This window comes from Nymphaea colorata, chromosome 6 (assembly GCF_008831285.2).
Source record: "Nymphaea colorata isolate Beijing-Zhang1983 chromosome 6, ASM883128v2, whole genome shotgun sequence".
NCBI classification, from domain to species: domain Eukaryota; kingdom Viridiplantae; phylum Streptophyta; class Magnoliopsida; order Nymphaeales; family Nymphaeaceae; genus Nymphaea; species Nymphaea colorata.
The window spans coordinates 10,581,478-10,608,565 of record NC_045143.1 but is presented as its reverse complement, the minus strand read 5'-3'; the positions used below and the strand labels follow the sequence as shown (position 1 = coordinate 10,608,565).

The 27,088-nt window shown below is 38.7% G+C and overlaps 1 protein-coding gene across 2 annotated transcripts in view; it reads right to left on the bottom strand.

The window, feature by feature from the left end:
- The window catches only part of LOC116255855 (E3 ubiquitin-protein ligase UPL7), a 78,545-nt gene that overhangs the window by 8,945 nt on the left and 42,512 nt on the right, over positions 1-27,088 (bottom strand). The window contains exon 11 of one of the 2 annotated variants that reach the window (XM_031631932.2): positions 4,836-4,955. In XM_031631932.2, the coding sequence (XP_031487792.1) occupies positions 4,836-4,955 (120 nt within the window). The remainder of the gene's footprint in view (positions 1-4,835; positions 4,956-27,088) is intronic. The other variant, XM_031631933.2, reaches the window with a different exon arrangement.

Sequence of the window (27,088 nt, the reverse complement as noted above, 5' to 3'; positions counted from 1 at the left end):
GTTCATAGATGGCACTTTATGCCTATGGAGCAAGGAAGTTTTGACTCCATCATATTCCGATCTAAGACCAAGAATAAATTTATAAAATTTCTCCCTTTGGATTTGTTTTTCTCTAACTCCAATGTCTCTTGGATCATACCATTCGGGTTCAAATAGAGCAAGTTCGTCTCATAATTGCTCCATTTCTCCAACATATTCTTTAATGGTCTTGTCTCCTTGTTGGAGACTTGCAATCTTCATTTGAAGATTGCACATGTAGGCCACATCCTTCATAGTGTGGGTTTTCTTGAGGAATTCCCAAGCTTCATGAGCAAAATTATGTTTTGCTATTTGGCCCATGGTTGTAGTATCAACACAAGCAATAATCCAAGTGATAATCTTGTGGTGTCCTATCTTCCACTCTTCCCATTTTCTCTCATATTCATTCATAGTCTTGTCTTTTTCAACTCCATCTAGTTCTTGAGCTTTACCATCTATGGTCTTGGTGAGGACTAATTGAGGTTCACTTTTTGACCCATCAACGAGTCCCCATAGGCCTTTACTTCTAATAAAATGTTCCATAGTTTTTGCCCAAGAAACATAATTTGATGAAGTTAATTTGGGAAGAGGAGTAGAGGAAGTTCTTTCATCCATAATGTGTACCTTGTAAAAGAGACGTTGAGGTAGTGCTAGGATGAAAAACAGCCACACAAAAATGAAGCTTTCGACGCGTCAAGGTCTGCCACAATCTTCACCACCAAGGGAGCTTTATCCCGTCACAAATATCACCAAAAGAGGCCAGCAAAATAACAGCACCTTCTTGTGTCAAATTTCAGCCAACAATATATCGAACACTTGGAGTGCTTCACAGCTCCAAGGAAAGAGTAATAATTGGATCTTCCAAGCTTGAAAGACAGCAACACAAAGAGCCAAAACGAGGCTCTGATACCATGTAAATCAGGCCTGATCTTGAGAATACAAATGCTTCAAGAGATACACTCTTGAAGATCCCAACAACTTCAATAGGTAATACACAACCAAACCTCAAACTTGAGGAGAAGATACCAAATCTATTAATCTCAAGAGAAGAATACACAAGAGAGGCCTAAAAGCCTTAACCAAACAAGGGACAACAGTCCCATATATATAGTACAATGAAAGGGAGAGAAGAAGGAGGAGTTGGCTGTTGGGCCAGCTCCAACGGCTAGAAATCTAGCCGTTGGAAGCTGGTCCAACAGCTAGTTCCCTTTTACAAAAAAGGAAAAGGTAAAAATAGAAAAAGAAAAGAAATAAAAAATACATAAAAACGAAAAGGAAGCAAATAAAATAAAATACATAACACCTATGCATACATAGATATTCATATATACAAATCATATATGAAACATATGTATACTTACATAATGTCTAATATTTAAATTCTAACAGTTATGTAGTATACAGCAGATGATTTTCGTCAGCATATCATAAGAGTAGAATAGCTCTCCTAAACTAGTTCATTGAAAACTTTTCGAGACACTAAAAGATCTTTTAATAACATTTCATAAAGATGGATGTCCATGATTAAATAACTCTATTGTATTTTATCTTGCTTGGAATATTCTGCCAAATGATATCCTATACCTCTAAAAGATACAATAAACTCATCCTTTAATAGAAAACTAGCATCAACAAGATAATGGTTACTTTAAAAAAAAATCAATATGAGTCACAATATTAATTTCATATTTATAGAATTACAAAAATATGCAACTATAATTACCTTTAGGAATTAATAATTTCTCATTTTCTGATTTCTAAATTAGAAACAATTTCATTCCAACCAGCTAATTTAATAGGTAAATTTCATATCAAAGGAATATGCTGCCAATATACTTTGAGTTGATCAATCGTTCTACTAGGATATCTGGGTGCTTGATTCAAACATACTTTAGACATGAATATGTGTTCCATCAATTGCACTAGCACAATTCAGAAATACAAATCATGTAAATGATATATTTACAAGTTAAAAAATATCAAAACTAAGTATTTTTTTTATTATCTAAGTAGGAATAACATTTATTATTTTGTTTAAAATTATTTGGCACAATTGATCTATTAAGTTGCTGAATAAACTTATCTTCTACCAAAATTATTGATCTCAATATTTTGTGGTACTGCTGAGATATTCTCTATTGACAAAAAAAACCCAAAATTAAACTAAACAATATTTATATGTGTGAAATAATATCATGAGAAAGGAAGCAAGTTGCTCATATACTTTGCAATGTATTGTACTGCTTAATCCAATATCACTTTGAAGAATATTACATAATTCTTTAAAAGTTGTCCACTTACGTGCATATTGTAATACTATACATCATTTAGGTTATATGGTTAGATCTCTAATCTTTGCATCCCTCCATCGGATAATCTAGTAGATCAGTGTAAATTTTTTCTAGTGATACCTTTGATGCTGGAAATAATACAAAAATGTAACATACAATTTAAACTGCAACTCGTTCTTGTCTTTTTGTCCATGTCCTATCAAAATCTTTGTTGTTGAAATGTCTCATTCTTTCTAAAATAATTTAAACAAGTACCAAACAATTGAAGTTAACAACATAGATAAAAAAAAAACATATACAAAATTTTAACTCCAAAAGTGATAGCCTATGTCACAAATGTGTGGGTATTGGTGCGGTACGGGTACAGGGGTGTGGGTATGGGAACATGGTGATAAGATGTTGGATCTAATCTGAATCAGATCCAACACGTCTACTGATTCAGATCCAGCACGTCTTACCATGTCTGAGCGCATTTATCTAGGCAGGGTTATGATTGTAATTTTTTGTAATTGTTTCTTTCTAGACTCTAGGTTATTGTGTTAATTCACTCTAGGCTCTAGATTATTGTGATTGTTTCATTTTAGATTCTTGTAAAATGTGTAGATGGATCACTATATAAATGGGTTGTGTGAGAATGTAGTTACACACCTCCCTTCCTCATTTCTCTATTCATGTTCTCTCTTTTATCTTTCCTTTGCTGAATCTGGACATGCGTTATATTTCGACACCCAAAATCTTACACATGAGTACCAGGGTACGGCAGAGTATATATACAGTACTCCACAAAAATTCTCAAAATTAAAGAAGATGGGAGAAAACTATAGAATCTAGGTGGAAGGGAAGCAAAAAGAAGGGAAAATCAAAATTAAAGCAAAAATTAAATTTGAAAAAATAAATTTTTAAGTTTTAAAATACAGTTGTACCCACGTACAACACAAGTACTTCGCCATATGACACATACCCATGTTACATATGTGATAGCTAAGTATCACAATTACTTGCAAATTTCTAAACTAAGATTATCAAACTTGCAAATATTTGAAAAGCTCAAACAGTCATGAATGAAAAAAATAGCCATCACAATTAGCCATCACATATAAAAATAGTTGGGTCCCCGCCTGTAATGGGCTAGGCCTGGGACAGCCTTTTTGACTTGAAGGTCGGTCCAATAAAAAAAACCTTGTCAGGTCGGGCCAGCTCAAACCAGGTATCGACGGCCCGATTCAGCCCAATACACAACTTGAAAGCCCATATACCAGCAGCTGAATGCCTGAATCCTTTATAAACTCTCAGCGGGTTGAAAATATATTAGAAAAGAACTTATTGAGGGTTTTGAGTAAGGGTGGACATCAAACTAGGTACCTAATAGGCATGGAATTGATGATCAAGCTCCGCCTGATAATGAAACGAGCTGGGGTTCAGTTGCCAGCATGAGCTTCAGGCCTGCCCAAGCCCGACTTTTTTCAGCCTAGGGCAGGCCTAGCCTGGCCCGATGCCCAGCCCTAGTCACAACTTGACTAACATCAGTTGCAGACAATCAAGCCTTTAGTGATGACTTCTTTCCTTCTCTTGTGTGGAGGCCTTCTGTTATAGACCTTGTATCTTCCCTAAAAAAAGAAGCTATGGAAGGGGGTTAGGGTAAACCTGAGATCTTCCCCCACCTCTCATTCTCTCAGCTTTCACTATTTGCAGTGGCTAACCCTTAATTTCCAATAGGATGGTGATAACAGCAGAAGAACTACTCGAGAATGGGAAGAGGAGAGTCAGATGCTGCATGGAGGGAGAAAAAACATAAAGAGGCAGCATTGGGACCTAGAGCTTTTTTTTCTCTTTTAGACTTTCAAGCTTTTCATTTATTACATTTTCCAAAGAGATGCTCAATTTTCCAATTTACAAAAAGCTTTTGTTTAACTTTTTACATTTTTGCTGGTAAAGTCTTTGTTACAAATTAGATTTCGCATATGCCCTTGCTGCACCCTGCACCTATATGATATAGGAACCGTGGTGCTATGCACAACAAAAAACTTACATTAGAAACATATATATATATATATATATATATATATATACATATATCCAGTTCAACTACTATTTCGTACAAGTCCCTCTACTTTATGCTTTGATTAACATGATTCCTCTACAGGGAAGTATCTAATTAGATCTGAAAAAGATTGCCCTCCTGTAAGTAAAACTAACTGCAGAAGCATCAGCACAGGTGGATCCAATTACAGAGTCAAAGCAAGTGATGCCTGAAGTAACTGTGATTGAAAATAACAAACATAGTAGCAAAAAGGTTTCAAATAGTTTATGTGTCCTTAGTTCTGCATGCAACCAAATTTCTTGACAATATGTGAGGGGAAGCAAGATCAGGACCATGGTAGCTTACTGGCTTACAGCAAGCAATTTCAACAGGTTTATCAATTCCTGTCATGCAGACAACCTAAGTTTAAATGATCAACTATGTCATAAGTCAAAAAATGCAACAAACTAAGATGAAAAATGGCAGATCAATAGTCAGGCATGTACCTCCCAGAAAAGCTTTATTGTCCGGCTCCCCTCAGAATAGCCACCAGTATAACGAGTGTTATTTTTCAAATCATCAATGTCAAAGTCATGTTCCCCACCTGAAAGTAACTGAAGATGGCACTGAAAAATGAACTTACTGAATGAACAAAAACAAAACTAAGCCACAAATGGGAAACAATGTCTCACACAAAAAGAAAAGAAAGGTTCAGAGAGAGAGAGAAAGAGAGAGTTTAATAAAATAATGCATACTATGCAGAGTAGGAAAGCTCAAACTCTTAGTTGAAAATAACTTACACATTTGCTTCGTATCTAAACAGGAAAGTAAAAATTAGCACTACAAGTTTTCTCTAAAAGCTAAACCATGTAATTGCGACTGATCCAAATGAATTATCATAACTATAAAATATCGTTCTCGGGTTTTTATAGATGAAGTTTTCCTGGGTTTTTTTTTTTGCAAAGTTATTTTTCTGTTTTAGAAAATCTCAGACATTTTTAAAAAAAATAAAAAATCAAAATGTTAAGTAAAAAGACATAAAAAACATCTAGTTAAAATGATAAAAAGCATTGTATTGCATCTAGGAGGTCATGGTAAATACCCAAAACAAGAGGCAATAGAACAATGAAACAAAAGTTGAAAAAAATGAAATAAAAAATAAATGAAAAAAACCGTGACAAAATCATGAAAATTTGATTTTTGATTTTTCTTTTCCAAAATGAGATTTTTTCCCTACGTTTTTTCCTCTTTTTTTGGTTAATATAATGATATTTTCAAAACTATCATGATATTTGTGGCTATGTGAATTACAGACCTCATCTAGTAATTCCACAGAAATAGTTTCAGACAACACAAAGATTATATGAAGATAACAAAAACCATATAATATAAGTAAACATCACAATAGTCATAAATACAATAAAATGCATGAAGCCTTAAAATAAACCAATAAATAAAGCGTTTAAATTCTAATAATAGGATCGTTTGCTAGAACAAATAACAGTATGAAAAGTTCTTTTTTTTTTAACTTTTCATTTTTTTCATTGAAAACAATGCAAAAATATGTACACATCATACGCATGCAATCAATGTTGTAAAACGCGTATCGTAAGCCGTATCGGTCGGGCTTTAAGATACGCCGTATCGTAACGTATCGTAACCATATCGTAAATTTTTAAAAAGTGATAATAATAAATCAGAAAAGATTTAAAAAATTGAAAAATTCATAAAAAAAAATCAGAAAAAATTAAAAATAATAAATTCTTCATAGAAGACATGTTTTAGTCTTTTAGATAATGATAGACTTATTATTTTGCTAAATGCTATAAACTTACGCGTTCACGGTTCATCATTCATACTTCATAGACATCAAAATTCATAACAATATCATTCTTTTTCATCTTCATCTTCATGGTTTAATAAAACCCCTTTCCTCCCAATGGGAATCAACCACCCATGCACAAATCCATGGTTGAATAGATGATTTCACAATGGAAATCGATGATTTCCCTCTAAGGCGGTACAATCTATAGATTAGAAATGAATTAGGGGTGGGTTTTTATAAAAAAAAAAACTCGAAAAAATGGGGTTCAAGCCCCCTTTTTAGAAATCACCCTGTATCGTACGATACGGGCCGTATCGCACGTATCGTACGATATAGGTATGATACACCCCCATTTACGATACAGGGGGGTGTATCGTATCGTATTTTGTAAACGATACGATACATATCGTATGATACGGCCCCGTATCGTACGATACATACAACACTGCATGCAATAACTGGGCAGCAATTAAGGACATAGAAATAAGATTCATTGAACATGAATCCAATATATAAAAGAAGGCTACATGAACCAAACACAAAATTCTATTTTCAAGCTCCCAAAGAGCTAAATTGATTTAAAGCACATGGAATAATGGAACTGAATGGATATTCAGTTAAAAGAAACAAGCTACAAAATCTTAAAAATACAAGGAGGCATTGCCTCAATGTATATACAACAAATGACAAACGTCAATGTATATACAACAAATGACAAATGCAATACTCCATTGGTTAGTGTTCTAGCTGTCGGAGATAGCCAACGGCTAGTTCAAGTAGCCATTCATTTGCTGAACAAAAGACAGACAGGAAAAACACAAACATTCACACAAACTTGCAGTGTCAATCACCAAAAGTTTGCTAAGAAGAAAACAAGACTGAGACACCAAGGCAATAACACAGAAGTCAGCCTACCCAATTGTGAAGAGGTGATACCCCTTGATATGATGTGATAACACAGCAGCAATTAATTGAGATAGAACATGACAAAATTCCAATATGTAAAGTAGGTTTACATGAACAAAGCACACAATTGAACATTCTAACTTCCAAGCTTCAGAGAACTACATTTACATAAAGAGCAGAGTATCATGCAACTGAATTTATATTTCGTCAAAAGAAACAAGCAAAAAAGACAAAAACAAAAACAAAAACAAAAACTTAAAAGAAGGCATTGCACTGCATACATACAGCAAGCAACAAAAGGAGATAGCCAACAGCAGCTCAAGCAGCCAATTGATGACGAAAGAAAGGAAAAAAGTTCAAAAAAATGCAAAAAAGTATAAAAAAACAAAGACATAAATGTATACATATATACAAGCACGTAATATGTACAGTTACATGTGCAAATTATCTCTATCCAATGGATACTCTCAGACTGCCCCACAAAAGGCTAAAAAGAAAAAGGGTCGCAAGGACCATAGTGATAACAATAATTGCAGATGCCCTGTTCCCGGACAATGCAAACAAAATCCAAAGCAATTTTGCAAAACTTTCCTAGATGAACAATACATAACAACCTTTATCGGCCATGAAACAAAATACCTGTTGCCTACATATGAAGGCTTAACAGAAATAGACACAGAAAACAGCTATCAAAACCCACAATATCTTTTAGATAATAAAAGAATTATCAACCTCTTAGAATAAATAGGAATCAATTCCAGTTATTCGAATCTTGATGATATGATATCAAGACTCCCAAAGTTAGAAATAATTGGTGAAGACCCCCAAAAACATTGGGATAAAAACAAAGTAGTGTGCAAACTAGACATAATAAACCGAAACCTTCGGATTAAAACAGCTAATATTAAACATTCCCTGGAAGAAGAAAAAGACATGGAAAGACATATTAATGAACTTTTACACTTAAAAGGTAATATGAAAAAGCAGCAGTCCTCACAGATCTGCTTTTATAGTCAAAAAGCACTTTGAACAAGTCGGGAAAAACAAGAATTGTCATAAATTGCAGACGATTAAATGATAACACCAGGGATGATGGATACAATATCTTTGATAAAGATGTCTTGATCGAAGAAATCCAAGATAAAAGATACTTCTCAAAATTTGATTGCAAAAGTGGATTTTTGCAGGTAAAAATGGAAGAAGAATCCATTGAATGGACAGCCTTTACCGGTCCACAAGGACATTTTGAATGGGTCGTCATGCCTTTTGCGTTAAAAACGCTCCAAGTGTATTCAAAAGAAAAATGGATACTGCTCTACAAAGCTGCAAAGATTTCTCAATCGTTTATATTGACGATATTCTTGGTTTCTCAAAAACAAAACAAGAACATGTCCAACACCTTAAACAAATATTCCAAACCTTCGAAGAACAAGGAATTATCATTTCCAAAAGTAAAAATGAGCTCTTAAAAACCCATATAAAATTCCTTGGAATGGAAATCAGCAATGGCTACATTAGCCTCCAGCCCCACATCGTGGAAAAACTCATTAAAGATTTTCCTGACAAATTTGAAGACAAGCAACTGCTACAGCAATTCCTAGGCATATTAAATTACGCTAGGCCCTATATTCCACAACTTTATAACCTAATATCATGATTATATGCCAAGTTAAGGCCACATAGAGTTCTTCTCTTTAATCAAGAGGATATTGAACAAGTCAAAAAGAAAAAAAGTTTGGTAGCACAATTAAAACCTTTACGTTTACCATAAGCTCAGATTATTTGGTAATCCAAACCGATGGATCTGCTTTAGGATGGGAAGCCATGCTCTTATCAAAACCAACCAAATATGATCTAAAACTACAGAAGAAATCTGTAGATATGGTTCAGGAAAGTTCTTGGAAAAAGGAAATATATGATCTCTTGATGTTAAATACTTATAGCAGTCGGGTGGTTTTCTGAATTATTAGAAAGTTGGAATAGGTTCACATTGTCACAAAAAACGGGGACGGGTATTAAATGGTGAGGAAAAAAACGGGTATAATACGGCAAAGTTTTATATATCGGGAATAAAACGGGAAAAGTTCGGCAAATTTTTTAAAAAAATTAAACATTTAATACATCTTAAAAATTATAAAAAATAATAATTAATAAAAAAACGGCAAAAAACGGGAAAATAACGGAAAATAACGGTAAAAAACGGGTATTATACGGGTATTAAACGGGTATTATACGCGTTTTTTGTTTTTTGACGTTTTTTTAAAAAAAATGGGAATAGTACGGGTATTATACGGCAGGACTGTTTTTGGCGTTAAATACGCATTTTTTTAAAAAAAACGGTGTTTTTTGTGACAACCGTTCACTTAATTATTGTCTTATGTTTAGTGGACTATTTTTGTAAAATTGGTAACACACCCTAGTCTCATATTAATAGGAGATTAGGGTTACGTACTGGAATAAGAAAAACGTTCCTCTCTCTCTCTCTCGTTCTCTCACTTTCTCCCTCTATCTCTCTCGCCCCTTCTTCTTCCAATAATCAACATGGTATCAGAGCCGTGAATCTAGGGCTGTACAATCTAGGGTTTCACGTCTAGGGTTCCTCCCTCCTCTCACCTCTCTTCTCTTCCTCCCAACTAGGGTTTCACGCCTTACAAAGTAAGCAAGTTAATTTGTTGGTGGAAAGGGGCTAATCATGTTTAACATGTAGAAACGTGATTAGCTTCCTTGTTTTGTCGTTGGAGTCATTAAAAAAAAAAAAAAAAGAAGATAAAGCAGATCTGAAATCGTCGTTCAGACCCAAATAATGATGGTGTTTGGCCAGATGATGTGGCTGCATGGTGAATCAGATCAGAATGGTTCAGATCTGACCTATTGCCTGCGTGGAAGAAGATCAGACCAGTAGTGGACCAGACCAGAACGTTTCAGATCTCACCTAGTGGCTGTCGTGGAAGAAGATGAGATGTTTCAGACCTGAACTCTCTGATGCCGTGAAAAAGGTCAGACCAGTGATCGTCTGATCATTTAGGATAATCAGATCTGCTTGGTACCTGGTGGATCATAACAGGCAAAGGTATGTTGTCTTGGTGAAGTTAATGAATAATCGAAGTTGCGTGGAGCTGACTGGTTGTGGTGAGATTTACTGTCAGATTTGTGTGTACTTGAATTGATGCCTGCTACCTTTATCTGAAAATAGCTTGCTGAATATTTGTTGCCTGCTGTCGTCTGAAAATCTGTCGTCTGCAAATCTGTTCTTGCTGTCATCTGAAAAGTTGATACTTGCTGTCTGGTTTGTGTTCAACTTGCTGCACGTTCCTTGGCTGTAGTCTTTGTGCTTTATCACATTGGTTTTCTATGGCTGACAGTAGTAGATTAGAAGGGTCTAATGAATACAAGGTGGCTGGGAATTCTTTTTCGTATGGAACCACAATCAAACTCGATGGTTCGAATTATGAGATATGGTGTAGAGTTTTTATGATGTCTGTGGCTGGCCATAAAAAAAAATATGTTATTGAAGAAGATGAACCCCTTGAGAAAAAAGGGAAATATGCTACATGGGATGAAGATAATAACATTGTAATGGCTTGGATTATGAACAATGTAGAGTCCCGTATAGCTCCAACAATTGCATACTACACCAAGGCCAAAGATATGTGGTCTTTTATGAAGAAGACGTACTCTCATGCTATGAATGTCATTAAAATTTTACAATTGGAAGAGGAGTTGTGTAATATACGGCAAGAAGATCAAGATTTGACACAATATTTTGCTACATTGACTGCTGCGTATGAACGATCAAAAGCTCTTCGCCCACAGTGCAAACACTGTTATGCATCACATTTTGAAACTGGTATGGTAGCAAAGTTTTTGTCTGGATTATCTTCTGAGTACTCTGTGGCGAAGTCTCAAATTCTTATTGGCAGTGATCTTCCGGACCTAGCAGATACTTATAATAGATTGAGTTGCCTGGCAGTCTCTCTTACTCAGCCTACACATGACACCCCAGTTTCTGCTCTTGTGATGTCAGGCGGACGTGGCCATAGTTCCTTTATTGGATCTAGGGGACGTGGTACAGGTCGTGGTGCAAGACGTGGCAGATTTCAGTGCTCCTATTGTGGTAAATTAGGACACTTAGAGGATCGATGTTGGGATAAACATCCCCACCTACGTTCTGCTGGTCCTCAAGGACGTGGTGGAGGAAGGATGAATGCAGGAAAAGGGTCTTCTTCTTCTACTGTGACTTCTCCACAGGTTACTGCTTCTATGGTTGAGTCTCCTACTCCTATATCTCCATTATATTCTCTCAACTTAAGCAAGGAAGAATATGATCTGGTTCTTGCTCAGAGATCTACCCCTGCTTCATCCAGCACAGCTACCATAGACTCGGCGTTCTCTGTTGGTGCCCCCACGCAGAACCCAGGTATGATATGGATGATTGACTCAGGAGCATCCAGGCATTGTTGTAATCAGCCACAAATGTTTTTATCGTTCACCAGGTTCACTACACCACAACATGTCAAGTTGGCTGATGGCAAGTTGTCCCCTATTCTGGGTAGTGGTGATATCTATCTCACGTCTTTTGGCACCATTACACATGTGTTATATGCTCCACGATTTCCTGTTATTCTATTATCTGTTAAGCAATTGGCTAGAGATCTATAGTGTAGAGTCATTTTTTATCCCGGCTCATGTTCTTTTCAGGACTTACAAACTGGGAAGATGATTGGTGGCGGCCATGAACGGGAAGGGCTCTATTTCCTCTCTATTCCTGTCGATGTTGCTGCATCCTCCTTCACATCGAAGCCTTCTCCTTTGTAGTGGCATCTCAGGTTGGGTCATCCTTCTATGTCCAAGCTTCGTCGTATTTTTCCAGATATTCCTGAATCAGAGTCATTCTTATGTGATGCATGCCAGTTAGGCAAGCATACACGTAGTAGTTTCCCTTCAAGTCAGAGTCCATCGAGTCAAAGTCCCTTTGATCTTTTGCATGTTGATGTTTGTGGTCCAAGTCGTGTTCTCTTTCGTTCACGTTTCTGGTATTACCTTGTTCTGGTTGATGATTTTACTAGAGTCAGTTGGGTATTTTTGTTACGGGACAGGTCTGAAGTCATCTGTATTATTCAGAAATTTGTCAATGAAATAAAAACTCAGTTTGGTGTTATTGTCAAAAATATTCGCACTGATAATGCTTTTGAATTTAAATCCTCAGCTCTACTTCAATTCTATGCCAATCATGGGATTCGCCCACAATATACATGTCCTCACACATCCCAACAAAATGGTGTTGCTGAACGCAAACATCGACAACTTCTAAACGTGGCCCGCACTCTCATGTTGCATACTCATATGCCTGCATATTTTTGGGGTGATGCTATTCTCACTGCCTGCTACCTCATCAACCGATTACCCTCGTCTGCCATCCAAGAACGCATTCCCATTCAAATACTATATCCAGATCGACCATTATTTCATATCCCTCCCAAAGTGTTTGGATGCACTTGTTTTGTACACATCTTGGGCCCAAACAAAAACAAACTTGCTGCCCAAGCTGTTAAATGTGTGTTCATTAGATATCCTGCCAATCAAAAAGGCTACCGATGTTTTGATCCCCAGAACATGAAAGAGATTATCAGTGCGGATGTTACATTCTTTGAGTCGCGTCCTTACTTCACATCACATACCACTTTGAATGAACTCCCCGTATCTGTCCCTCTTCCTATTCCCCCAGTCTCTCTTGAGTCTATCCCTTCCTCTCAACCACGGTCCTGTGATCATTTTCATAAACCTCCAATAGTCTATACTCGGCGTCAAGATCCCTCTCCCACCCGTCCACCAGAATCTTCTCATGAGGTAAGTTCTAATGATAAGACTGACTCGGGAAGTAATTATGATTATTCTGCAGATGATCTACCCATTGCTATTCGCAAGGGCCAGTGACAGTGCACAAGACATCCTATCTCTAACTCGGTTTCTATGGACCATTTGAGCACGAGTTTAGTACAGTTTGACCGAGCTATGGATAGCCATACTATTCTGACCTCTCACCACCAAGCCTTGCTAGATTCACGATGGAAGCAAGCCATGCAGGAGGAAATAGATGCTCTTCTTTCTCGAGAAACTTGGGACTTAGTGGACCCACCGATGACTTGTGACGTTGTCGGCTCTAAATGGGTTCTCACAATCAAATATCATTCTGATGGGTCTGTAGAGCGCTTCAAAGCTCGTCTTGTTACTAAAGGTTATACACAGACTTATGGTGTGGACTTCTTCGAGACGTTTTCGCCTGTGGCACGGTTAGGTACTATTCGCCTTGTTATATCTCTCGCAGTTCAGCAGGATTGGCCCCTTTTTCAGCTTGATGTGAAAAATGCATTTCTGTATGGTGATCTCTCTGAAACAGTCTATATGCAACAACCCCCTGGTTTTGAACGACAGGGGGAATGTTACAAACTCAAAAAGGCTATCTATGGGCTTAAACAAAGCCCTCGTGCATGGTTTCATAAGCTCAGTGAGGTTGTTTCTAAGTGTGGATTTCAAAGGTCCCAGTGTGATCACTCGTTGTTTATCAAAAAAGGGACTTCTGGTATAGTGATATTGATTGTATATGTTGATGATATTGTCCTCACTATAGAAAGTATTCACGAGTTAGCTCAGGCAAAGGAGTTTCTACAGAAACACTTTGTCACAAAAGATCTTGGTCCACTTCGTTATTTTCTTGGCATTGAAGTGGCTCGCAGTAATAAAGGACTTGTGATGTCTCAGATGAAATATGTTCTTGATCTTTTGCAGGAAATAGGATTATTGGGAGCCAAACCGGCTACACTTCCTATGAATCCTCGAATTCATATTCATGATGATGACTCAGAAACTTTTGACTCTCGTTCTTACAGATCGTTGATAGGGAAACTTTTATACTTGACTATCACTCGACCTGATATCAGTTTTGCTGTGAACAAGTTAAGTCAATTCATGGAAAAACCTCAGAAAATTCATTGGGAGGCTACTCTAATGGTGGTACAATACTTGAAATCAGCCCCAGGAAAGGGGTTATGGTTCAAAAAGGGATCATGTGTGGACATAGAAGCATATAGTGACGCTGATTATGCAGGGTCAGTAGATGACAGGAAATCGACTACGGGTTTCTGTGTCTTTGTTGGTGGGAATCTTATTTCTTGGAGAAGCAAGAAACAGAATGTGGTTGCTAGATCTAGTGCTGAGTCTGAATATAGAGCTATGGCCCAAACTGCGGCTGAAATGTCTTGGGTCAAATTTGTGCTTCTAGAATTGGGGATTTCTGTGACACTCCCAATGAAGATGTACTGTGACAATAGAGCAGCAACCTACATTGCAAATAATCCTGTTTTCCATGAGAAGACTAAACACATTGAAGTAGATTGTCATTATGTTCGGGACTTGGTACAAGAAGGAGTTATTGACACCATTCATGTCTCTTCTGAAGATCAAGCTGTTGATATGTTCACTAAGGCTCTTCCCATTGGCGATTTCTTGAGAGGATGTAACAAGCTGAGCATGATAGATATTTATGCTCCAGCTTGAGGGGGAGTGTTAAATACTTATAGCAGTCGGGTGGTTTTCTGAATTATTAGAAAGCTGGAATAGGTTCACTTAATTATTGTCTCATGTTTAGTGGACTATTTTTGTAAAATTGGTAACACACCCTAGTCTCATATTAATAGGAGATTAGGGTTACGTGCTGGAATAAGAAAAACGTTCCTCTCTCTCTCCCTCGTTCTCTCACTTTCTCCCTCTATCTCTCTCGCCCCTTCTTCTTCCAATAATCAACACTTGATATAGAACTACTTGCCATTTCTTATGCATTAAAAGCTTTTGAATTATTTATTTTACGAAAACAATTCACAATCCGAACTGATTGTGAAGCTATTGTTAAGTTCCATACACAGCTTCATGAAACAAGAAAAAGGTCATTGGCCAGAAGATGAATGAATTTTCGGGACAGTGTCTTGGCATATTCAACCCACGTAACTTTTGAACATATCAAAGGAACACTACTGCTGATGCCTGACCATCCAAGATGGATAAACTAGCAAAAGACTTATCAAGAGCCATTGACATGGTGATAGCATATGGAAGGGAACAACATAAGCTTCTTGCTGTGCAAAAGACTTATCAAAAGCCTGACCTGTCTACAAGGGTGCCACCCTGAGATGGTTAAAAATGGTTTCAGTTTGGGTCACTTGCCCTCCTATACCTATCTCCTACCTTGGAAGAGATTACCCTGTTACCACCAGAAATAAGAAAAGCTATAAAAGAATTCATAAAAGGGAGCCCGAGATTTATAGCCGAGTCCATTATTTTCTTGAAGTTTCATTCAGCTGCCCCTGACCTTGTCATCCTTCCAGACACACACCGATGTAAGGAAAAACGAAGTATTCATCCTATTCAAATAGGTTTGGTGGGCAAAGACTTTCAGTTAATCTTTGATATCTCCCAAAAGCCCAAACCATATCCATATGTTGAAGATCTAAAGAAATTCATCCATTACAGGCGTGCCTTAGGCATGAAGGTACTGGTTAGCACTGCTCGGGCACAACCAGAAAAAGGCATTTGGTGGCACCATGCTTCTATGAACAGATGTGCCATCATAAGCTCACAAAAAAAAAAGACCCCACAACCCTGGGAAGACTCCAAGCATTCATCAACAAATTGATCAAGGAGGTTTGACGAACGATCCAGAAACAGACAAAGTCTATCATCAGCTTGCAAAACATCCAGCAGGAACATGTCACACCTGTGGCAGAAAAGCATCCACCGAAGGAGCAAAGGATGGACTAAAAACCTTCCTGGTCACCAAAACCAGCAGAGGACATGGACCCCTCACGCCTGCAAAGCACAATCTACGCCCTATTTACAAGAGGGAATCTAATTCCTCACCAGACGATATGTCAATGTAAGACAGACCGACACAGGAAAAGATGGCATACGTGTCGAAGTGGCTTAGGCCTTATCCTTTCACTCACTACCGCACCATGCACAAAAGCTGAGGACATGGCCAAAAGCCACTAAGCCACATATCGCTATCTTGCCAAACAACTGGCATGCACCACCAACTATGGTTTGTCATGTTGCAATCATGTAACGAAAATGAACAACAACTGTCCACCCAAAATGGCCACCTGTCCTCATCCCACTTAGGGAAGAATCTACCAGTGCCTATCAAAGGTCAGAGGCCTCTAAGGAGGCCACACAGAGAAAAAACAACAAGAGAAAGAGAGAGATAGAGAGAAAACCTTTGTATTCCCCCATGTCTGAGAAATGGACTTACCTAGAGGCTAAGAAGAAAAACCTCTCCTTGAGAGGGTGAAAGTTCTCTTTTTCAAATAAAGGAGTAGACTCCAAACGGTGTAAGTTTCTATTCTCTTTCCATGTTTTTCTTGCTTGTTAGCATTATGACCGTTTCTTTTATTCCCGCTGCTTCACTCTATTCATTTGTTCTCCGTACGTTTGGTTCCAAAGTGCTAAGGGTAAGTACTGCTCTAGCCTTGTTACGCCGCTTAAGGGAAAGAACCCACTGTTAGCGTATAGGGATCGGGTCTGTTCAGACCCGATCCATTCTCTTTATATCCACACGCCTAAAGTTACTAGGTGGTGGCTCTCTTGTAATATTTTATAATTTTATGTACAAATCTGTTGTAACCTATTAGGGTTATTGATTAATTAAAAGATCAAGGAACGCAGGTCCGTGTTAAGCCGGCTGCTCCCTTTCTTCCATCGTCTTCTTTCATCCTCTCCTTTCAATATATCTGATTTGCATACGGAGAGACGACTTCTTTGTGAAGATTCTTACATGGTATCAGAGCCAGGTTGCATCGTCCTCCGGTGAGTGATTTCAGTTTGATGTGATTAGCCCTAATCTGCCCTAAATTCTTTCCTTTCTGGGGTGGTTATCCCTCTTTTCAGTTTCTGCCCTAAATCTTGCGTGATTTGCCCTAATTGATTTGCCCTAATCGTTTTGCCCTAATTTCTCATCATTTTGCCCTAATTTCTGTCGTTGCCCTAAATCTTGCTCGTGTGGTCTACCCTAATCACTTTTATTCAATTATGGATCAGCCGACTCCCTCTCTTCTTCTAGCTTTCTCTCCCAACTTATTTCTCAAAAGCTGAATCATAGTAACTATTTGACTTGGAAACGTCAAATAGTCCCTTTTATTAAAAGTCATAGACTCTACGGGCATATCGATGGGACCACTCCAGCACCTCCTATGTATATTGACCGTGAAGTGAAGAAGACCGTAGTGGGAGATCAAGCTACTGGGGCTGCGGCTGTGAGTGAAATCAGATTTGAATATGAAACCGTTACTGAAAATAATCCTGAGTATGAAGTTTGGCTGGCTCACGACCAGTCCCTTGTTGCCTATATTACTTCTACTTTGTCAGAGGAAGTATTAGGAGGTATTGATGATGATCTAACAACCCTAGAGTTGTGGTCTACCCTTGCCACCACGTATTCTCAAGTATCCGAAGCACGTTTTCTGCAGTTAAGAAGGCAATTTCAGGACATCAAGCGTGGGACGCGTACTGTCTTGGAATATTTGAATGAAATTAAAAGTGTAATTGATCAACTTGCTGCCACTGGACATCCCGCCAGTGACAAAGACAAAGTGCAACAAGCCTTGAGTGGACTGGGAACAGATTTTGATATTTTTTGCACAGCCTTGGAAGTCCTGCCTGTTCTTCCATCTTTCGAAGATCTCAAGGCTAAGTTATTCCAACACGAAGCTAGTCGTGTTCAGCGACAGAATTTGATTCCTTCCAACAATCACAATGTACTGATCACAGAAACACATGCATTGCAAGGGAATCGCACTCGTACTTGGACTCCTCAGGCAGGAATGGGAAGAGGGATTCTCCCAACACCACAGGGCATGAATACTACTTCTGCCACATCTAGAAGGGCTCCGACTTGTTTCTATTGCAACAAGAGGGGGCATGTAATGTCAGAATGTTGGCACAATCCGCAGAACAAAAATAATCAAATTAGACGTGAGAACAAGGCAGCATCAAGGTCAGCTTCATCATCATCTGGCTCAAATCAGACATCTAATGTTTCAACAGCAACTCCTCATGACAGCCCTGTCTAAGCTTCATTTGAAACAAAACGAGCAAGGAGAATGGTATGTGGACTCTGGAGCAGCAGCTCATGTTACTGGTGACGCAGGTAATCTCTCTAGTGCTCTCCCTTACTTAGATAAAGGCTCAATTGTCATGGGAGATGGTTCCCATCACATAATATCACACATTGGAAATGTACAAATTTCTATGGGCTCTTCTTCGATTCCATTAAAGAATGTTCTTGTTGTTCCAAGTGTCAAGAAAAATATTATTTCAGTGTCCAAGCTTATTGATGATACTCAATCCTCTGTTGAATTCACACCCTCTTCTGTTTATGTCAAGGATGCTCGAACCAAGAAGACATTCGCTGAGGGCACTCGCAAAGGAGATATATATGTCCTTGAAGGAGCTCCACAGATGTCAAAACCTCACCCTTCCTATTCATGTTTTCCAAGTCATAGTGAAGTCAATGTCACAGAGTATAATAAGCCATCCATTTGGCATGGTCGGTTAGCTCATTGTAGTCAATCTTTTGTTCGAAATCTTGTTGCAGACGGGCTCTTAGATAAGTCCAGTCTGAGTTCTGTCAGTGAGTCCAGCATGTGCTCGAGTTGTCATATCTGTAAGAGCCATACCCTTCCTTTTCAATTAATAAATAAAAGAGCTTCAAAGGTTTTTGACACCATATATTCTGATGTTTGGGAGCCTGCTCCAGTTCCTTCTTCTTCTGGGAGTAGATACTATGTCATTTTTGTTGATTCATCCCGATATACTTGGATCCATTTCATGAAACACAAATCAGAAGTTTTCCGCTTATTCACTCAATTTCATGTCTTGGTTCGAAATGAATACTCCAGTAATATTGTGCATTTTCAATGTGATGGTGGTGGTGAATTTATTTCTAATGAATTTACTGAGTACTTACTAGATAATGGGATCACTAGACAAATTTCATGTCCGCATACACATCAGCAAAACGGAATTGCTGAAAGGAAACATAGGCATATTGTTGAAAGTGCACTCAGCATGATGCATGAAACAGACTTACCTATGACATTGTGGACTGAGGCTTTCCATACAGCTGTACATGTTATAAATCAATTGCCATTGGCTTTGCTTGATGGAAAATCACCATTTTTTCTTTTACACCAAGAACAGCCACGTTATGAGGAGTTGCGTGTTTTTGGATGTGTGTGCTATGTGCATGTTGATGTTTCCTTGCGAAACAAATTTCAAGATCGTGCTGTTTTATGCAGATTTATAGGGTATGCAGAAAATTACAAGGGTTATAGGTGTTACAACCCTAAAACTGGGCGTGTACATATTTCACGGCATGTTGTCTTTGATGAAAACAGATTACAGGATCCCAAGGCTACTTCTGTGACACTCAAGGACAAAAATGAAGTTTATGATACTCGGCTTCATGCTGAAATCTTAAGACAAGGGGCAGAAATGTTGACTGAGCACAATGAGCAAGTTGTTAATGAGCCCGAGACATCTGTAAGTAGTTCCTTGAGCAGCACTACTTCCTTGGACAGCATGCCTTCATCTTCTCAGCCCAATGAGCCACCTATACATAATCGGTTCTCAAGCCTGGTGTATTCTAGGCAATCAGTTCCTACTGCAGTTCCACGTCAATCACAACGCGTGCGACATCCTATTGATAGATGGGTGAGCTATAACAATTTTTCTTTGGATTTTCAGTTGTTTATGACAGAAGTCAGCAAAAAGGTAGAACCAAAATCTTATCACAATGCGAGTAAGGAAAAATGTTGGGTCGAAGCTATGAATGAGGAAATGGCAGCCTTGCATGAATGTCAGACTTGGCAGATTGTCCCTCGTCCAGCTGATAAGAATGTTGTGGGATCCAAATGGGTTTATAAACTGAAATATAAACCAGATGGTAGCATTGATCGGTATAAAGCACGACTTGTGGCGCGCGGTTTCACTCAGCAATATGGGGAAGATTATGATGAAACATTCAGTCCAGTCATCAAGATGGGAACAATCCGTGTGATTATTTCTCTTGCAGTCTCGTATGGATAGCCTCTCAATCAGTTAGATGTCAAAAATGCTTTTCTTCATTGAATTCTTAAGGAAGAGGTATATATGGAGCAACCTCCCGGCTACACTACTCATGATTCTCAAAAATGGGTTTGCAAATTACACAAGTCTCTATATGGGTTGAAGCAAGCTTCTAGGTCATGGTTTGATCGTTTTTCTCATCATATACAACAAGTTGGTTTTCTCCGAAGCTCTCTCGATCACTCTTTGTTTATCTATCGTACTGGAGAAGCTACCACCTGGTTACTTATCTATGTTGATGATATTGTTATAACTGGGAATTCTTCTTCACATATATCTTATGTTAAAGGTATGTTGAAGCAAGAATTCAAGATGAAGGATCTGGGAGAATTACGATATTTTTTGGGTGTTGAACTTGACAAGACAAATGATAGTTTGACTCTTACACAGCACAAGTATACCCTTGATGTTTTGGACAGGGCATGTATGACTAATTGCAAACCCATCACTACCCCCAGTGTTCTGAATACTAAATTGACTGCATCTGATGGAACTGCTGCATATTCCAATCCCACATTCTATCGCAGCATTGTTGGTATGTTACAATACCTTACCTTTACTCGCCCAGACATAGTATATGTTGTAAATCAGATCTCTCAGTTCATGCATGCACCCACTGAAGGACATATGGATGAAGCTAAGCGGATCCTACGGTATCTCAAAGCTACTCTTGGAGATAGACTAGTCTACACGAAATGTTCCAATGTTTCTCTTGGACATAGGATATATACATATATTGATGCCGACTGGGCAGGCGATCCCGATGACCGACGATCAGTTTCAGGTTTCTGTCTCTTTCTTGATTCTAATCTCATTTGTTGGAGCAGTAAAAAGTAGGGTGCTGTTGCACGATCTAGCACTGAGGCAGAGTATAGAGCAATGGCTGCAGGGATGGCTGAAGCGTCATGGTTACGTCATTTACTTGGGGAGCTCAATCTTCCTATTGTTCGGTCATCATTACTATGTGACAATCAAAGTGCGATAAAAATTGCTTTCAATCTCATTTTGCATAATCGCACCAAACATATAGAGATTGATCAACATTTCATTCGTCAGAAGGTTGAAGAAGCCGAGATCTTGCCTACTTATATATCCACCAATGAACAGATAGCTGATCTTTTTACCAAAGGTCTCACAAGGCAGCATTTTTGGGACTTGAAGAACAAGTTGTGCATGATCAAATCTCATGCACAACTTGAGGGGAGCTGTTAGCGTATGGGGATCGGGTTTGTTCAGACCTGATCCATTCTCTTTATATCCACATGCCTAAAGTTACTAGGCGGTGGCTCTCTTGTAATATTTTATAATTTTATGTACAAATCTGTTGTAACCTATTAGGGTTATTGATTAATTAAAAGATCAAGGAACGCAGGGCCATGTTAAGCCGGCTGCTCCCTTTCCTCCATCGTCTTCTTTCATCCTCTCCTTTCAATATATCTGATTTGCATACGGAGAGACGACTTCTTTGTGAAGATTCTTACACCCACAACACAGTTAGTAGGATTAAAGCATGGAGAAAACCAATAGGCAAGGGAATCATAAGAAAAGGGTCAAACAAACAAGACAGGAATTGCACAACAGGAGCATTTGATTTGGTATCAGAGCCAAACTCCTTTGGAAAAGAAACTTAACCCGATCAGGAGAGAAACTCAAAACATGAATGAAATTCGAACTTTACCCTTCATAGGAAGATCACGAACATTACGTGAAACTCCCTCTTTTGGGAACCAAAACCATTTAACCTTTTTAAGTGAATTATTAAGACAACGAAGAGATAGAGCCTCTACTTCGCAACAAAACTTACAGTTAGAAGAAATTGCTGAGATTCTTGAAGATCAGCAAGAGCGAGGACTTCGCCAAGTCTTAAACTTGAAAACCCATTACCATCATAATGAGTAGAGAAGTTTACAAGGCAGATATGCCTATAACCAAGAACTGGCCATATCCGTTCTCGAAAACCAGATAGAAACCATTCCTCTGTTAAGCTCAGAAGGAATAAGAATCCTAAAATTAAGAGGATATAACTTAATCCACATAGGTCTCATCGTTGTAAAGATCCGACCACTTCACTGGAAAAACACCAGAGCAAAATGCTTCGTAATGGACAAAAGATTTCAAAAGGCCACCAAAGCAAATTTGGGAGCCATGGAAATAGATTTAAACAATGGGGCCGAAATGATTTATCTCACCCCTAACGCATATATGAGCATAAAAGACTTTTATGAATACCTCTGTATAGAGATACAAACCAAAGGATATGAAGACATGACAGAGGGTGACAACCTTCTAGTATCTATTACTGTTGTCGAACGACTCAGCAATAATGACTAAGTAAAATATAATTTAAATATACAAGGAATCGTTGATGTCATGGCATCACAAAGAATAAAATTTATAAAACCACAAGTTTACAGTTTAGAAGAACTAGCAGGCCTAGAATGGCGAATAGGAAGGTTCATCCAAGATGACCGACCAAGTACAGTACCAACCGCAGCCATGCATTATGAAGATAGGTTTATCTCCTATGAAAGAAGACAAACCACTACATTGGAAGACGATGATCAGACCTTAAGAGAATTGAAAGAAATCCAGCAGGCTAGGCATTCATTTTGACAAGCCTACTGACATAAATAATAATAATAATAAAATATATTTCAAATGGGCACCTCCTAACAAAGATGGTAATAATCCCAATATACGGGTTAAAAAATATATCCCATGGGTCTACCTCCGAGAAATAGGAGAAAGAAAAATAAAGTCCAAAACTGGATAGGTTAGAATTTCTCGATCTAAGCCTACCAAGAAATTCCTATATAATCTATACCAATAAATTACAATATAACTGTCATTTTGACAAAGACTATGGTCATGAAGACCATGGACAAAATAAACAATTAAATACAACACAGCCTCTCAAGGAGCCATCAACAATCGGAGAAAAGGATAGAGATGTGGCCCCATTAATATGGGAGCAACAATCTGAACATTTTCCTTTAGGGAAAGAAAAAACATCATATAGAATAGATATAAATTTCTCTGTAAGTAGCCATTAGTCACAGTAGCGAAAATAGAATGCATTGTTTTATGTAAGATAAATTTACATTGCAGGAACCATGGCCTGTACAAGTCAGACACAATTTATCTAGATAGACCCAGATCTTACCTATATTTCCACTTAAACTCCAACCTTTCTTTCCAAACATTGCCCGGCCTTGCCCTTGACCATAAGGACCATATTTTGTTGGATAATCTCTGGTAAAATAGAAAGAATCCAATATTTTCTAAGACCCTGAGCCTTATGGCAACCTATTTAAGCATAAAGAAAATACAAACCCAAATTTGATTCTTTACAAATTTCCCTGTTTACCAAACCCTTCCTTTTCTTAAGCTTAGACAAAGTTTGGAAGATACCCAAACGGAACTAGTAATGTGTAGGGAAAAAATTAGAAGCAATGACTGAAAAATTGAAACAATCGATAACAGAACTGGAAGTATTATAAGAACAGTGGGAAAAAGAGATAAAATGACCATGGAAAGCAAAAAGAGAAAATTTCCCCCCTGAGATAGGTGTCACAAAAGAACAAATATACAAAATAGTACTTCAAGAAAAGAAGTTAGAGCAAAAGCAGATTCAAGAGATATTCAGTTTTATGGATAGAAATCCTGAATTAAGAAAAAGAGGACTAAAGTTTTGCTTAGTTCGGTTTCAGCCAAAAAGACATATAGACAATTCTTTTTGCGAAATCAATAAAGCTTTTGGAATCATCTTGGCAAGCATCAACCTCAAGAACGGAGAGACATGGAAATTTTTTATATGAAGATTCCACTACAAAAGTTAATGGAACAAGGATATGTGAAAACAATTATCGTAACTGTAGTAGGAAAAACTCATGCTACAATTTAATTGGCGGCTAGCCCATATAGTAGAACAAATGTTCAGAAACATTTGGGTTTCAGATGGCTTTATAAATTTAGATATTGATGCAGTACCTCTAACATATAATTATCCTTGTGACACAAAACAATAAATTGTCATTAGGGTATGTAGAAACACACACCACGATGGAAAGAAAGAGAAGGAACACACAATATACGTGGAAAACCTCAAGGAGAGGTGAAAAACCACGAAGAAGCTCTAACCTAGGTGCACAACCGCAACCCTAGGAGAGAGAAAATGTTATTCCACTTAATTCAACACTTACACAAAGTGACAATATATAGAGGGAGAGAGGAGAAGCCGCCTAGGGTACCGAGCCCGCCTCGGTACCCGCGCCCCATAGAACCGGGTCCAGATATGGACCCGGTTCCCACAACAACATATTCTAACACTCCCCCTCAAGCTTGGCATACATGTCAAACATGCCAAGCTTGCTAACATTCTTTTCGAATGAAGAAGTACAAAGCCCTTTAGTTAGGACGTCTGCAACTTGATCTTCAGACTTCATATATGGCAGAATCAGCTCCTTTGAGTCAATGCGTTCCCGGATAAAGTGACGGTCAATCTCCACATGTTTGGTCCTGTCATGTAGAACTGGATTATTGGCAAGATTAATCGCAGACTTGTTGTCACAGTACATCTTCATTTTATCTTCCAGTTCCACACCAATATCAGTCAAAAGGATCTTCAGCCACAGCATCTCTGTAACTCCCATTGCAACAGCCCTGTACTCAGCCTCAGCACTAGACCTCGAACACACTTCTTGCCTCTTGCTTCTCCAAACAACTAGGTTACCTCCAAGAAAGATACAATACCCTGTAGTGGACCTCCTTGTGTCAGTGCAACCTGCCCAATCTGCATCTGAGTAGCCCTCAATAGTAAGTTTGTCTTGTCGAGTATACAGCAGTCCTTTTCCTGGGTCATTCTTTAGATATCCCAACACTCTTTCTGCACTCTTCCAGTGACAATCCGTGGGAGCATGCATAAATTGACTTAGCACATTTACCGCATACGTGATATCAGGGCGAGTGAGAGTAAGATAGATAAGCTTACCTACTAGCCTCTGATATCGCCCTTTTCCTTCCTCATCCAGAATAGTGCCTGTCTTGATACTTATCTTAGTCCCCGATTCCATAGGAGTAAGATAGGGCCTACAACCAAGTTTACCTGTCTCCTTTAGTAAGTCAAGAGTGTACTTCCTTTGATTCATAACCAGCCCTGTCTTTGATCGAGCAATCTCTATCCCCAGAAAGTATCTCAGTTTACCCAGATCCTTGAGGTCGAATTCTTTAGCTAATCTCTCCTTCATCTTCCTGTTTTCTTCCTCATCACTGCCAGTGACAATCATATCATCAACGTAGACAAGGAGAAGACTCACCAGACCATCTCTCTGCTTTATGAATAGGGTATGATCTCCATTTCCTTGCTTGTACCCAGTAGACTTCATAACGATCCTTAGTCTCTCAAACCAAGCTCTAGGCGACTGCTTCAAGCCATACAAAGCTTTCTTGAGGTGACAACATTTTCCCTCTTGAACATACCCGGGAGGCATGCTCATATAGACTTCTTCCTCCAGATGGCCGTTCAAGAATGCATTTTTAACATCAAGCTGGTCCATGCGCCACTTCCTGTGCACAGCAAGAGCAAGAATAACCCTCACGGTCTTCAACTTTGCAACAGGGGCAAAGGTCTCAAGATAGTCAATCCCATACTTCTGGCTGAACCCCTTTGCAACCAGACGAGCTTTATATCGATCTACAGTGCCATCAGGTTTATACTTCACGTTGTACACCCACTTAGAGCCAACTAAGTGTGTCCCTTTAGGGATATCAACCACTTCCCATGTTTTGTTCTTAGCTAACGCACCCATCTCCTCCGTCATAGCATGTAACCACTTGGGATCATCCTTAGCATCATCCACCGACCTGGGAATAACAACTTTGGATAAGGTTGTGATAAAACATTTGTAATTTGTACTGAGCTTAGCATAAGAAACAAATCTCTGAATAGGGTGAGATGTACATGACCTGGTGCCTTTGCGCAAAGCAATGGGGAGCTCTTCATTCGATGGACTTGGGTCATCCAGGGAGATCACAGGATTGGGATTGGTTCTATCCTCATCACCAACATTTTCCACTGTAGCTTTCTCCTTTCTGACATAAACCTGGCCAAACAAGTGATCCCTGGCAACAGTGGGTTGAGCATCCACCGTGACCCCTTCCATATAACTGCCCTTCTCATTACTGACCGTGACCGTGTCAATCACACTGGGACTAACCTTGTAGTCTAAAAACTCCATAAACTGAATCAGCTGATTAGAGGAATACTCTTCCCCTTTGTTCCCAAGACACCCCCCCTGAAGAGGATTCACCGGAAAATACGACTCATGTTCATGAAATGTGACATCCCTCGAAACATACATTTTGGAAGTAGTGGGATCCACACATTTGTACCCCTTCTGAGTGGAAGAGTACCCCAAGAAAACTCCTTTAATAGACCGGGGATCAAGTTTTTTGAGAGTAGGGCTATGATTATGCACAAAACAACTGCACCCAAAGACACGAGGAGTAAGAGGCCACGGATTCTGAGTGGGCCACAGGGTAGAATAAGGAGACTGACCATCCAACACCCTAGTAGGCATACGGTTAATGAGGTGTGCACTAGTGAGAAGTGCATCACCCCAATACCGCTTCGGGACATGGCGTTGGAACATAATGGCCCGGGTAACATTCAAAAGATGACGATTTTTACGTTCAGCTATACCATTTTGAGGAGGGGTATAACTACAAGAGGTTTCATGAACAATACCCTTGCCTTTCAAGAAATCATCAAGGGATTGAGAGACATATTCCCTAGCATTATCCGTACGGAAAGCTTGAACAGTTGTATGGAATTGAGTCTCAACAAAGGCAACAAAG